This window comes from Limanda limanda, chromosome 4 (assembly GCF_963576545.1).
Source record: "Limanda limanda chromosome 4, fLimLim1.1, whole genome shotgun sequence".
Classification (NCBI taxonomy): domain Eukaryota; kingdom Metazoa; phylum Chordata; class Actinopteri; order Pleuronectiformes; family Pleuronectidae; genus Limanda; species Limanda limanda.
The window spans coordinates 27,191,763-27,205,927 of NC_083639.1; the positions used below are offsets into that span (position 1 = coordinate 27,191,763).

Consider the following 14,165-nt stretch of genomic DNA (forward strand, 5'->3'; position numbering starts at 1 on the left):
ACAATGTTATGGGTGAGCGAGCCGCCTGCAGCAAGATGGCCGCCATGTGGTGACGTTCGACTCCGTTGGCCGAGGCATCTAGCCTCATATATGTCTATGGTCGACGTCTCATCTTGTGTCTGTGTTCACAGCGATGGACATGAAGGACGTCACGGCGGAGGTCACCTCCCCCTCGGGCGCCAGCCAGCCCGCCGAGCTGGTCGCCGTGGGAAACGACACCTACTGCGTGCGGTTCGTTCCCACGGAGATGGGCGTGCACAGCGTGAGCGTGAGGTACAGGGGCGTGCACGTGCCAGGCAGCCCCTTCCAGTTCACCGTAGGGCCGCTGGGAGAGGGCGGAGCCACGAAGGTGCGAGCAGGAGGTCCGGGACTGGAGGGAGCACAGGCAGGAGAGCCGGGTAAATATATAACCAGACACACTTTACACTTATGAGGAGTTCAGCAGCTGCAGAGAAATCCTGGACTGATATAAGACTGTGTTGTGGATTTGAAGTCTATAAATGTTCCTCTCCTGCTCGACAGCTGAGTTCAGCATCTGGACGAGGGAGGCGGGCGCCGGGGGTCTGTCCATCGCCATGGAGGGTCCGAGCCGGGCGGAGATCTCATTCGACGACCGCAAAGACGGATCCTGCGGCGTCTCGTACATCGCTCAGGAGCCCGGTAGAGACACGAGCTGCTTCTCACAATCAGAGTCACAACTCTTCCTGACAGCAGCTGGAAACCGTTTCTCTCTTTCCTCTTCGTCTCCAGGTGACTATGAGATTTCGGTGAAGTTCAACGACCAGCACATCCCCGACAGCCCCTTCCTGGTGCCGGTCGTGGCGCCGGTGAACGACGCCCGGCGCCTCACTGTTACCGGCCTTCAGGTGAGGCACGAGGAGACACCTCCACACCCAGCCTGCCCTGCCTTGCTCAAGGGCTCTGAGGCACAGTTGCATAAGAAATATGAATTTTACTCTCTCATAACTGAGTCTGACTGGTCTGGGTTTAAATTCACAGTTTCTTTTTTATTGATCAGTTTAACTATAGCTCCAACAACATCCTCACTATGATGAATTGACTCACTTATTTCAGGCAGATTAAAGTATTGGAGTTTTCTTTATGCAACTGGTCTCATGGACGTGACCCCGGTCAGGCAAACTGTGAACACAACCTTTGCCTGGCTCGGGTCATCCCTCTCCGTGTCTGGTGTGGAGCTGCTGGTGTTTCTCTTGTGTTTCATTTAAAGGCTCCTAACAGCAACCTCATCTTCATCATCTTCATCATCGGCAGCAGCACCTTCAGCTCGCTGGTTGCCTGGTTACAGCAGACAGAGGCGTCCTGCTCTCCTCTTAGAGTCTGTAGTTTGTCTGTTTGTTGTATCTGTCTCTTTATAGCACAGTCAACAGGAAGCACTGGTTTCCTCCTACTTGATGAGAATAATCCTGCAGACATGATCAATCTGTGACTTCACGGAAGATTGTCAACAGTTTTTCTGTTTAATATCAATATTTGAAAATTATTGCGCAGATCTGATTCATGGCAAAAATCTAATTTCTAGCATTTAAATGATCGTTTTGAATTTCTATTATGTTCTAATCAAAAATACACCCTGGTTATATCATTTGGCCAAATTCATATTAATGTTATGTTTAGGGCTGGGCAAGTTAACTCGTTTCAATCGAGTTAACTCAAGTGATGAGTTAACTCGATTAATTATTTTATCTCGCATTAACTCAGGTTTGATTATTTATTGTTTTATTGTGAAAGTCAGGCTTTTATTTTGTGAAAGTCTGTTGCTGACTGCTGCGGAACAGGAAAAAAGAAAATAATTGGCGGATAAACAATCGAGTTAACTCATCACTTGAGTTAACTCGATTAAAACGAGTTAACTTGCCCAGCCCTAGTTATGTTGTTCAATATAATATTATCATTGGGGAAATGACCTCACATTACAACTTTTGACCATTATACTTCGCTCTATTTTAGTTTTATTAACCAGTACAAGTTCACCATTTAAAAAATAATATATAAATACATTGTTCCTCTATTTACAACTTTATTATTAATTTACAAGAACTTTCTTCTCTTCTTCTTTTGCGTGAGGTCTTTAAGAAATAGCTTGTCCATCAAAGAGACACTTTGTCCCTCTCTCTAGTTTTTATCTTGGGTAAAATTCTTTTAAAACCAAATATAAAAGGCCCCTAATAAAGAATATACTGTATGTATCCCTTCTTATTCCCTGATGACTTCCTTTAAGACTGTACTTTGTCGTACACTCAGTGTGTGTAACTGCTTTCTAACATTGTGGGTCTGCCTCTGTCTGCTGGAGCTGCACCAGCAGGAGCTCAGGTAAGAGGAGGAGCAGAAGAGAGACGGAGTAGAAACTATCACACACATAGAACTTGTATACGAGTGTGTGTTTTGAGTTGTTACTTTACTTTCTTCTGTTCCAACGTCTGTCCACTGACTGTGTGCGTCCGACCTCTGCAGGAGTCTGGCCTGAAGGCGAATCACCCAGCATCCTTTGCGGTGCGTCTGAATGGAGCCCAGGGGAAGATGGAGGCCAAGGTCCACAGCCCCTCCGGAGCTCTGGAGGAGTGTGCCGTCACCGAGCTGGAGAAAGGTTTGTGTGTTTACCACTGGGTTTCTGTTAAAGTGAGAACTCCTGGATGTTGGACCCGTTGGTAACGAACCCCTTTGCCCCCCCCTCGCTCTCCTCCAGACAAGTATGCGATCCGCTTCATCCCGAGGGAGAACGGCCTCCACTCCATCGACGTCAAGTTTAACGGCTCTCACATCCCGGGAAGTCCTTTCCAGGTCCGAGTCGGGGAACCGGGACAGACCGGAGAGCCGAGCCTGGTCACAGCGTACGGAGCTGGACTGGAGAGAGGCACCACAGGTGGGTGACCTGTCTGTCCAGCTGTGTGACCCCTGACCTCTGCACCTGTAGCTGGGTGACATGTCAGGTTCTCAAAAATACAAAGCCCAACACTTCCCTAAGCTTTGAATCAATCTACACCAAACCTCACACACATCTTCAGTTGTAAGACTGTAAAATAGCTGGAGTGTCTGTAATCCTGCAGGTTCCCAGTCAGAGTTCATCATCAACAACACCAAGGCGGGCCCCGGGGCCTTGTCCGTGACCATCGAGGGTCCGTCCAAGGTGAAGATGGACTGTCAGGAGGTCCCAGAGGGCTACAAGGTGCAGTACACCCCCATGGCCCCCGGGAACTACCTGATCAGCATCAAGTATGGAGGACCCAACCACATCACTGGAAGTCCCTTCAAGGCTAAAGTCACAGGTAACGTGGAGAACGCCACCGCTCAGAACCTAAAGAACACCTCCTTGTGTCTGTGGGTCACTAATCAATCATTGGGGAACCATTGATTTATATTTAATCCATCTGAAAACAACAGAAATGTGTTTGTGGTCACTGGAAATTCATTTTTTACAAAAGAAAAACACAAACAAACACGTTCTCTTTCATCAAACCTGTCTCCCTCCGCTCTCTCAGGTCAACGCTTGGTGACTGTGACGAACGCCAGCGAGACCTCCACCCTGACGGTGGACCCGGGGGTCCGGGCGTCCAGCGGCAGCCTCACTCAGAGCGTCAGGCCCAGCGACTCGGACGCCAGCAAGGTGCTGAGCCGCGGCTCCGGCCTCAGCAAGGCCTTCGTGGGCCAGAGGAGCAGCTTCTCTCTGGACTGCAGCAAGGCCGGTAAGGACGTCTGACACCCCCACCCCACCCCCCCCGCTGACCTGTGGGCATCAGACACAAACAACTCATGTTCACTGTCTCATAAATACTGGAATCTCTGGGTGTGGTTGAGGAAACCAAAACAACACGTTAATCACAAATCAGTTTGAGTCTGTGGTGGTTTTACTCTTTAGATTCTCTGCCACAGACTCAGTGTGGTTTGAATGAAGAGAATAATCAGGTTCACTAGATCCAGATTTTTATTTAGATCTGCACCGAATTGCACAAACTCATAAATATCAGTCACCTTCACTGGAGAAATCAATGAAATCCTGATAAAAGATCTGATAATAAACTGTGTTCATCCAATTATGGAGCAAATGGGTGAGATATGTAAAACCCCTAAGGCCAGACTTTGTGGAAGTATGGAATGAATGACCCTGTAATGTTGCCTTGATTTAGCCGAGCCTCACCGACCTTTATCCCATTCTCTCTCAGATCACCTCTAACATGTTGTTGTCTTTTATTCGGCTTGTTTTTATTCATTTATTTGTTTTTCTCTACTGAGCTGTGATTATTGTCTACATGTACGAACTCTACCTCTCCCAAAATGTACAAAGTTACCCAATTTTGAAAAAGGTTGACAGCAGAAGAAAGAAAATTGCCCTTGGGCTGATGTAAGTTGTTGTTAACAACTGTCAAAAAGAATTAAGAATATAGAAGAAAAAAAAAAAAAGATCTGACATTGTTAAAGCTGTGGGGGAAAAAACAACCAGGACCTGTCTCCTGATCTGAATCCACAGGAAAACGTTTAACTCTGGGTCATGATCCACAAAACTTAATGGAAATCGTTTCTTTGGTTTTTGCGTAAACCTGCTGATAATCAAACAAACTTAGACGAAAACACAACTTCCCTGTTGGACTTGAATAAGAACTTCTTCTTCTCTCTCTCTCTCTCTCTCTCTCTCTCTCTCTCTCTCTCTCTCTCCCGTCCTCAGGGAAGAACATGCTGCTGGTGGGGGTGCACGGGCCTCAGGTTCCCTGTGAGGAGGTGCTGGTCAAACACTCGGGCAACCTGCAGTACAACGTCAGCTACCTGCTGAGGGAGCGGGGCAGTTACGTCCTGGTGGTCAAGTGGGGCGACGACCACATCCCGGGCTCGCCCTTCCACGTCGTCGTCCCGTGAGGCGCCGAGAGAAACCCGCTCTGCCCCCTGTACGAGTCGGAGTGGACACACGAGCTGCAAACGACAACGATGAGCAAGTGGCTCAACAAAGCTTTGTGCACAAACCTTTTCAGTTTGAATCAGATGTTTTAAGGAGGTTCTGCCCCGACATGATTACTTTATATGTTGAGAAATACCTCAACCTGCCCGTCAGAGATGGAAAACGTGTTTTTAAAAACCCTTAAAGAGTTGAAGGGGATAGAAAACGACCACGTCAGTGAATTGAGACCTCGGCTAATCTGGCCTGAAGGAAGCTGAGGGATGAAATCACCTGATTGGAGGAGGAGATATCATCTGAGGTTTGCTGCCCTGAAATTATGAATTGACCAATTTTGCACTTAACAAGTTTTTACACTTGATTGGTAAATTAAAGTTCGCTGGTTTTACAGAAGAAGTTAGTTTGTGAGAATGTCGCGACACAACCGATCGGTGTCTGCGACGTTTTCCAAAACTGTAAAACTGGAGGTCGGGGATTTGGAAAAGTGGAGCCAAACCTTTTTCAAATGTTTATGATTAGAAATAAAAGTGGAAAAAGGAGGCAGCACTTTCCCCGGTGTTGAGGGAAACTCCAGAGTTCTGTGAGATTCCTCTTGGTGCCACGAGGAGAAGCCAATAAAAAATAACCAAAATGATGAAACTAAAAAACATCTCAAGAAACAAGACCTGGACTTCTCTGTGTTTGCTTTATCATCTTGTTAGTTTAAAGAATATCGCCGAACCTGATTCTCTCTGACACGAAAACGCCAAACTGCACTCGACTACTGACGTTTGCTGATTTCTTTCTCTTGAACCTCTTTTAAAAATTCCCACGAGTTCACAACAAATCTACGCCGCTGCTGTTTCCTGCTCCGACCGACACGAGAGGGCTCATCGCTTTTCCCTGTTGTTCCTTCAGCTGCATTTATTTGTCACATGAACGGATCTGACAAAATCTGAAAAGCTGTGTGTCGCTCGTTAAAATGTTGAACTTCAGATCTGAGCTGCAGAGTTGAAGGGCCGATCTGCGTCTGTGGGAATCCTGTGGAAACGGGAATGAATCTGTCCCCATGTCCTCATGTCTGATCCGGCTGTCGTCGCCTTATCACTGCTACTTTTCGTACCTTAGGGTTGTTGTGTTGTTGTTTTTTTGTATGTGGGGAAAGAAAAATTCATTTTGTATTTTGGGGGAAAAGGTGTTTTAACGTGAAACTAAACTCTAGAGATGATGTACATTTGATAATTAAAATAAACTGGAATGAAGTTGATCGGCTTCAGTCTCTCCTTTCCTGGATCTCAGTTCAGTTCCTGCAGTGAAACCTGTTCCTTCTCTTCACTTCACCTGTGGATTTATTTTCTGGGTTTTAGAAAACTAATTGTGAGCAGATGATCATCAGTGATCGCTATCAACAATTAGCGTTAACTCGTGCTAGCACCGTGAAGTAACTGTGGGTTTTAACGGCCCGGTCGACCCGGGGTTTGACTAAATGCTGTATTTAAAACTTTTAAAATCAACTTAATTAGTTATGTTAAAATGTTTTTTCTTAAAAGACTATCCTTATTAAAGGGACTCTTACCTTTGTTGCATTTTTACACTTTTTTTGGATAAGGTTAAATTGGTATTAATAAGGTAATGACACTCTAAAATGCAAGACAGACCCACCAGGAGTAAAAACAAACAATTATTTCACTCTCATAATATTTAGTGAAAACTTCAACCAATAAAATTCTTCGGACCGAAGGACCTTATTGGCCGACAGACCTGTCTGTTTGCTGCATGGACATGCAGGTTTTCCGTCTGCTTCTTGTGGCGCATTCGGGCCCGCGTCACCAAGGCCCGTCATCATATGTGAATGTAAATGTATATAACTTACCGAATCCATTGCTTTGGTAAACAAAAACTCACGTGCGTGCGCGGAGGCAGTAGGTTGTAAGGGTAAATAAAGTTTCTTCAAAAAAACACCGCGGATGGGAACGAGGGGGTGGGGCATTGGAGGAAGGCGGGATGATTTGAATGTGCTGTAATTCTCAAATGCAACAAAGGTAAGAGTCCCTTTAAGAATATAGAAATTAAAATATTTTAAAAAAGTGTAGTAACCTAATAGACGTCTTTTCCCCAGGGAATTCTATTTATGGCCACATGGGGTCGCTTTTCAGAAAACGTTAAAAGTACTGAAAAGAGAAGTCAAGGTAACTGTGTGTGTGTGTGTGTGTGTGTCATGTTTCCCTGTGTGTGCGTGTGTGTGTGTGTGTGTGTGTCATGTTTCCCTGTGTGTTATCTGATCCACACTGAGAAGCTGAACCTGCTCCACTCCTCTTCAGGCACAACGGAGGTAAAATAAGATTATATTGAAATTATCTATTATCAGCTTGTCGTGTGTGTAGCTTCAATTTTTAAAACAAATTAAGAAAAGCTTTATTAATGAATAGTTTATATTTTCTTTCTTTGGTGCTTTGATCTTAAGGCGAAAAACGATCCAATGTGTTAAAGATGTAAATGACTAACTACATGTTGTATAACTGTCATGCATACACATTCAGAAATAAATCCATGTTGGGTTGGATGAAGTTGTCAAACTATTGTCACAGGAGAAGTTTTCTAATATCAGGTGATGATTGGACTGGTCAGGACAGATGTTAACAGTGTGTTGGACTGAGAGGCTAAATGAAAGTCTCTGGCAGCAGATGCGTGGCTTGTTCACCACTCAGAGTCAGAACTGCTACCGGGAGCAGATTCAGAAGGAGATGTTGACTCGTTTGTCCTGGACGAGCCGCTACTCCACCAGCTTCCCTTCCTGCTGCAGAGTCGCAGACCAGCCCAGCAGGGGGTCCCCACAGCGGCCTGGAGAGTCTGCCCGGCCCCGGTGAGCTGAGGATTCTAAATCTGAGCCTCTAGTCATAGAAAGACTTGATCTCATGTTTATGCTCCACCCAGCAGGGCTGCCCTGCCTCCTGTTACCAGCGCACCCAAGAAGAGGCAGAGTGACCTTCCTCCTCCTCCTCCTCCTCCTCTTCTTCCTGTGGACGGTCGGCTCAGTGTGGCTCCAGCCATGAGGCCGGTTTCTCCAAGGACCTCAAAGGCTCTTTATCAGGACTCCTCTCATAACGTATGAAACACATCTGCTTCTATTTATATGTTCTGTAGTTTAATTGATTTATTAACAAGCGGCTTCAAATCCAAACGTTCCAGTGACATCAGGCTTTTAATCAGACAAACATGTCTTCAGCTGGTCAAACACAACTGTATCCGAACAAAGATTTCACTTCTTTCCAGATCTTAAAACGTTCTTGAAATAACACTAAAGAGTGATTTTATGACTTGGTTGCTCAGTATTAAACCTTCTGCTACTTCCGAGTTGATTCCCAGTGAACTGTGTGTGTCCAGGGCAAAGGTCGGCGCCTGTACCTGCAGAGACGAGGCCTGCTCCGACCTGAGGAGAAGTTTGAGTTCCCTCTGCTCTCGTCCTGGGAGTACGGATGGAGGCTGGGTAAGACGAGGGAGCTTTGGGAAGAATAACAACCTGAAGTCACAGTAGAGCTCAAAACTCCACCGAGAACCAACAGTTCCCATAAAAAGTCCCAACAAACGTTAATTTCTCTCATGAAACCTCATCTGAATCCACCAGATCCAGGTTTTCATCTGTTCTGCACCTGATCACCGGCGTCTTCTCGTCTCCAGGTGACTTCACGCTGGACTACAGGACCCCCTGCAGAGCCAGGTCCTCGGTGGTGAGGAACACCTTCTTCACCAGGAACGGTGTGTTCAGCAGCTCGTCAGCCACCGACACGCTGGGCTGAGCCTCCGCCACTAGAGGTCGCTGCTGAGTCACAGTTCAGAGCAGCTAACGGGATTTATTTGAATCACTAAAGTTCATTTTACGATTATGACCGATGATAGAAAATAAAGTCTTGTCTTTTTGGATTGTAACAACAAAGTCTGGTGTATGTCTCTGTAATTTTCTATCAAATTTACAACAATTTTGTTTTTGTAGTTTTACCAGATTTTTTAGGTTTTACCTGTGTGTGCGTATGTGTGTTTGTGTGTAAAATAAATCAACAATGCATGGATGGATTTACACCAAACTTGGTGGGATTATTACTCAAGAGTTTTTCTCCAGATGATTCATTTTTAAACCTGATGCAGCAAAGTCAAGGTCTACAAAACTTTCTTCATTCCCTTTCATCCTTCTTACAACACATTTTTCCACAATTAAAAGGGGCAACAATCTAAAGCTGGTGTCGATCGGGAAATTATTCAAATAATCAAATGTCATACGATAAGTGATGTCGTAAATCGAAATAAAGTCTGAAAATTCCATCATGGAAAACATATTTTTTTAATAATGTTTGCCGCCTCTAGAAATAAAGAAATGACATAAAGCTTATACATCGAAATATAAGATAGTAAGAATGACGTCATCCTGATGTCAAAATGTCATCATCACAATAGAATTTGGATGATTTTCATTTTGTGCTCTACTGATTGGCTCCTGACCTCGTCCTCCACTTCCTGTGTCCGGCTGAACGTCTGGTCACCGGATTCTGTGCGATGGTTAATTCATGAGAGATTCACCTGATACCTCGGTGCTTCTCCACAGAGGAAATGTTACACAACTCAACCATCAATGATTCATTTATAATCATCAGAACTTCTCCATGTTGTTACTTCAGTGCAACTTTATTACTGCTGAACAGACGCGTTGATGTTTTCAGTTTATAAAAGTTTATTTAATGTGAATATGTTCTCACATCTTGTTTTTATACACTACAAATGATGAGACAGTGGTTTGTAGTTAAAGCAAATGAAAACAGGAAAACAATGAAGAATATGTGAGTTCATCTTTAAGACTTATTTCATGTTTGAGTTTGAACAGATACTAAGATTAAAGAGAAGTGTTTTGCTTTAGCTGTGATTGAAAATCTGTATTTGGATATAAAAACCCTATTTAATGTAATAAATGGAAATTTTCACAATTTTAAATTTGCATCAAGCTCAAATATACACTAAATAGAACAAAGAGAGAAAATCTATTGAAGAAAGGATCTTTATCGGTTTAACAAAACACAAAAAATAAAAAAGCACATTGTTCCTAATTGTTCTTAATTTGCTATGTATGTGTTTTTCTCAAAGAGCAGTGGATTATATATGAGACCCATTTTCTTATTTGAAAAAACTGCAATTTTTAATTAGAAATTATTTGAATTTGTAAGAAAATACCATCAGTCATCGGTTGTTTTAATCCTTCCACCAAAACCTAAATCAGTCCTTTAAATGATTCTACCTAATAATGAGTGAAACTACTTCAAACACAACACACATTTGATTTCTCTGCTGCACACGTCACTGAAAGTCTTTCATTCCCTGTGACTGTGGAGACTTCAGACTGCCGTGGGGAAGACCAGGAAGCCGGTGAAGGTGGTGGTGCTCTGGATCGTCAGCGTGTTGATGTACCTGGTTGTGTGGACCGAGACCGTGTCCCCGGGGTCCAGCTCCAGGACCGCGGAGCCGGAGGTGACCAGGAAACCATCAGCCGTGTCGCACAGCGTCATCTGGACATTGGTGTTCTTCATCAGGTTCAGACAAACCTGGAGCATCAACACAAACAACGTGAGGAGCAGCAGGAACCTCAATGACCTTCTGATCACAGCCTGAACTGTTTCTCAATACTGGTTTCTGGTTTTACTTTAACTAATCCTCTGTTTATTTATGAGACAGTATATTGTCACGTGTCCTTGGGTGTTTAGAAAGGAGCTGTGGTAGAAGAGGGACAGAAAGTAAGTAGATATCACATTTATGTACTTATTATTAGCACTTCTTATAGTTCTGCTGCTGCGGGAACTAGTAAATGTTACTTTAATTAATTAATTTATGGTTTATTTGTAAAATATCAGGTCGTTGTGGTGAAGAATGTGATTCCTGGAGGTGTTTATTCGAGGTAACAAACATCAATGTTTCTTACTTCAAAAAATGACTCAATCATTAAACTTTATCTGGCCTCAGTCGATATGTTTTCATCTAAACTAAAGTGAATGTGTTCCTATATAAAATGTATAGAAATGTTCTTCATCCAAAGCAGAAGTTCTCATTATATATTAACAGTTCTTTGGGTTGTGCCGTTATATTTTTAGATTATGAGTATTATTAAATATTGTAGCTGTGTCCCCTATAAACTGTATTTTCATCTGATGCATCATATTTTATTTGAGATAAAAATAAAGATCTTGTGCAGGGAAATTAAAGATTCAGTTAGTCATAGATTATCTCAAGAAATATAACTGCCACAGTAAATCATCTGGTTGGATCCAGCTCTGGAAGGCAAAGTGAAGTAAAAGAAGGGAGCGAGGAGGAGAAGAGACAAACGGAGGAGAAGAAAGTGATGGACTCACTCGGCTCTTTGCTGAGATGTGGAAACTGAAGAAGTAGACGCCTCTGATGACACACGTGAAACTCCCGTTTGTCAGAGAACCTCCCTGAAGCCGTTCATCCAAGTCCGGCGAAATCTCACTGTGGGAAGTTCACGCAGATATTTCAGTTTTTTATTTACCGACAGCGACAGGTCTTCAGGTTCAGGAAGCACGGCATCATGGGTAATATCCAGAACTAGAAAACATGATTTCCAGCCAATAAATGAGGAGATTTCTGTATTTGTGTCTTTCTCATGTGGAGAAAAGTGAAACTGTGCTTTGTGATATAAAGAAAATATATAGAAAATTGGTTCCGGACAATTTCTAATATTACATCATCGTGAGGTTTTCTTGTTTATGGCACATCAACAAAAAATATCTGTCTTTCAGTAAAGTCCTGATGAAGCTGGGGAATCTTTTAAAAAGTTATTGACTTTGAACGTTTCTTATTTTATTATGAATACATCCCCTTGTAGAGAAATACCTAGTTTCCTGTGACTCTCCCAGTGACCTCAGTCTGACAACAAACACTTTAAACTCCCACCCAGGTCTTTAACCTTGAACCTCTTCTGAAGCGTTTGTCACATTGAACATCAGCCGGTTCTCTTGTGACTTCACACCTGCTCTGACCTGCTGAAGACGATAGGCGTGTCCAGCTCCGAGGATTCTGCTGGGTCACGTTTTCTGGAGAACAGAGGTTTCTCTTGGTCGGTGCTGCTGAAGGGTTTCCCTCTCTTCCCTGGCTCCCCTGGAAACCCGGGGGGCCCCGGCATACCCAGATCCCCCTTCATGCCAGGCCGGCCCGGGGGGCCCGGAAGACCTAATGCCCCCTTCTGACCCCTGAGAGCATTTCCGGAGTCACCTGCTCATACAAAGACAAGTGTGTTTGAGCATGAACTGACATTGAGATTAAAGATAAGTGTTTTATTCGAGCTGTATATTGAAAGTCTATATTGTGATCTACTCAAAAGAACCATAATAAAACTATTGCAACTACACACAACAGAAAAATACAATCAAATCTTTATCAGTTTGACAAAATAAACAGAAACAAAACATGCTGCCAAATCTGTTTAATAATAACTATATGAAATCCCAGATATATAAAATACCTTGTTTTGAATTTGTTATTTGCATCTGTTTCTCTCAGAACCACAGCAAAGGAAATTAAATAATGAGATAATATTAAATATTGTCAAGAAAGAAAAAACGTATAAGTTGGTCCATGTGGTCGATCCTTCTTTACTTTGACATAAAAACATAAATTCACTGCTGCTTAAAAGTTGAGTTAAGTGAACTAATGTTGAGGGATTTGTTCAAAGTCCGTTCATGAGTTCCGATGAATCTGAGTTTGCTTTTGATTTCTGAAACAAGAAATGTCGCCAACTTGGAAAAAACAAATCGTGTCAGATGTATTTGATGTATTAATGTTTGAACTGTGAACCTGGGTCTCCCCGGGCTCCTTTAGGACCGTCTCTGCCGTTGGGCCCGTGGGTTCCCGGGATTCCGTGAGTCCCCGGAACTCCTCCGCTGCACGAGGCCTGCGTGAAGGACACGTGAACCAGCAGCAGCATCCCTGCAGTACTGAGGCTCAGCCACTGGGGGGCCTGGACACACAGGTTCCCGTGCCAATGTTTTCAAAATCAAAGAAACAATCGTTGCAGATAATGTTTAATAACGCAGTTTGTAATGTAATGTAAGGGTAATGCAATTTAAACGTGTGTAGTGTAATGTTTAAATATAATATAATGGTCATAATTGTTAGGTGATATTAAGTTTAGATAAGTGCTATACAAATAAAAGTTATTACTGTTATGATTATCAGATGATGGATAAAACCTTCATCTATTCAGTGGATGTTTAACTCTTCATCTTCATCACTGTCTATTGACTGAGTCTAATTGCACATAAACAAATACACAGTTGACTCAGCTCGCATTAACAATAACAACATTAACATCACTACATGTTTTGTATTGTGACTGTGACACACACACACACACACACACACACACACACAAAACAACAAATGATAGTTCACTGTGTTTGAAGTTAACAACAATAAACACTGAGTAAAAATTCAAATTTTAAATCCACTTCTCTATCCTCGATCTGAATAAGTGATTCTCTCTCTCTGGACATGTTCTTTGGTTTTCTGAGGTCAGAAAGGTCTCACCATTTACAGGCAGATCACTGGTCCTGTGGTGAAGATGATGATGAAGAGGTGAGGAGATGAAGGGCGGAGGTGAAGAGCAGGAGGTGAAGAGCGGAGGTGAAGATCCGTCCTTCCTCACGGCGACAGCAGCGACTCAGAATAAAAAAAAGGGAAGTGAAACGGTTGAAGTGGGGAAAGTTCTCCGCTCGGCTGGTGCTCCGAGGTGGAATATAACAAAATACTTTTACTCCTGTGGTGTCAGTGAGTACACATTCGAAGTACCTGTACTTCAGTGTGACTTCACATACAGTCATTCCACAGCTTCAGGTCATGTAACACACTAAACATTTACATTTATTCATAAATTTAGACATTTGTAAAGTTTATCGTCTAAAATAAATTAAACGTTGACATGAACCAACTACAACAGTAAAACCCAGTTTAAACATTGATCCATCCAATAGTCAACAAATTATAATACACAGAAAAACAGTTAAATACTTGGAATTTACAAATTGGTCGTGTTTAATACTTAACTTTTACTTTTAGAACTAAAGTTAAGTATTTAGATGCATTAGAAACAGGACATGTGAGTATTTCTATAATGCAGGATTAAAATCAGTAGGTTGAAATGATTTTCTCTAACAAATATTTGGGTTTAACTTAACAAAGATCTGTTAAGTAAGTAACTAAGTACTTTTACTCAACAACACTACTTATGGAC

At 42.9% G+C, this 14,165-nt stretch overlaps 3 protein-coding genes across 4 annotated transcripts in view; 2 read left to right on the top strand and 1 right to left on the bottom strand.

The window, feature by feature from the left end:
* flnbl (filamin B, like) overlaps positions 1 to 6,149 on the top strand; it is a 60,070-nt gene extending 53,921 nt beyond the window's left edge. For both annotated transcript variants that reach the window (XM_061070177.1, XM_061070178.1), the window contains 8 exons: positions 132 to 398; positions 523 to 660; positions 751 to 866; positions 2,473 to 2,605; positions 2,705 to 2,881; positions 3,066 to 3,284; positions 3,498 to 3,701; positions 4,679 to 6,149. In XM_061070177.1, the coding sequence (XP_060926160.1) occupies positions 132 to 398; positions 523 to 660; positions 751 to 866; positions 2,473 to 2,605; positions 2,705 to 2,881; positions 3,066 to 3,284; positions 3,498 to 3,701; positions 4,679 to 4,866 (1,442 nt within the window). In that variant the 3' untranslated portion in view covers positions 4,867 to 6,149. The remainder of the gene's footprint in view (positions 1 to 131; positions 399 to 522; positions 661 to 750; positions 867 to 2,472; positions 2,606 to 2,704; positions 2,882 to 3,065; positions 3,285 to 3,497; positions 3,702 to 4,678) is intronic.
* A 1,417-nt stretch (positions 6,150 to 7,566) lies between these two features.
* On the top strand, positions 7,567 to 8,711 carry LOC133000133 (uncharacterized). Its single transcript, XM_061070007.1, has 4 exons — positions 7,567 to 7,745; positions 7,820 to 7,988; positions 8,267 to 8,369; positions 8,561 to 8,711. The coding sequence occupies exons 1-4, from the start codon at positions 7,567 to 7,569 to the stop codon at positions 8,677 to 8,679; spliced, it is 570 nt and encodes a 189-aa protein (XP_060925990.1). The 3' UTR covers positions 8,680 to 8,711.
* An 829-nt stretch (positions 8,712 to 9,540) lies between these two features.
* c1qb (complement component 1, q subcomponent, B chain) lies at positions 9,541 to 13,642 on the bottom strand. Its single transcript, XM_061069585.1, has 5 exons — positions 13,463 to 13,642; positions 12,731 to 12,893; positions 11,917 to 12,148; positions 11,269 to 11,386; positions 9,541 to 10,467 (listed from the first exon to the last, which is right to left on the bottom strand). Exons 1-5 carry the CDS (start codon positions 13,463 to 13,465, stop codon positions 10,261 to 10,263), a joined length of 723 nt encoding a protein of 240 aa, XP_060925568.1. The 5' UTR covers positions 13,466 to 13,642; the 3' UTR covers positions 9,541 to 10,260.
* Between the last annotated feature and the right edge of the window lie 523 nt (positions 13,643 to 14,165).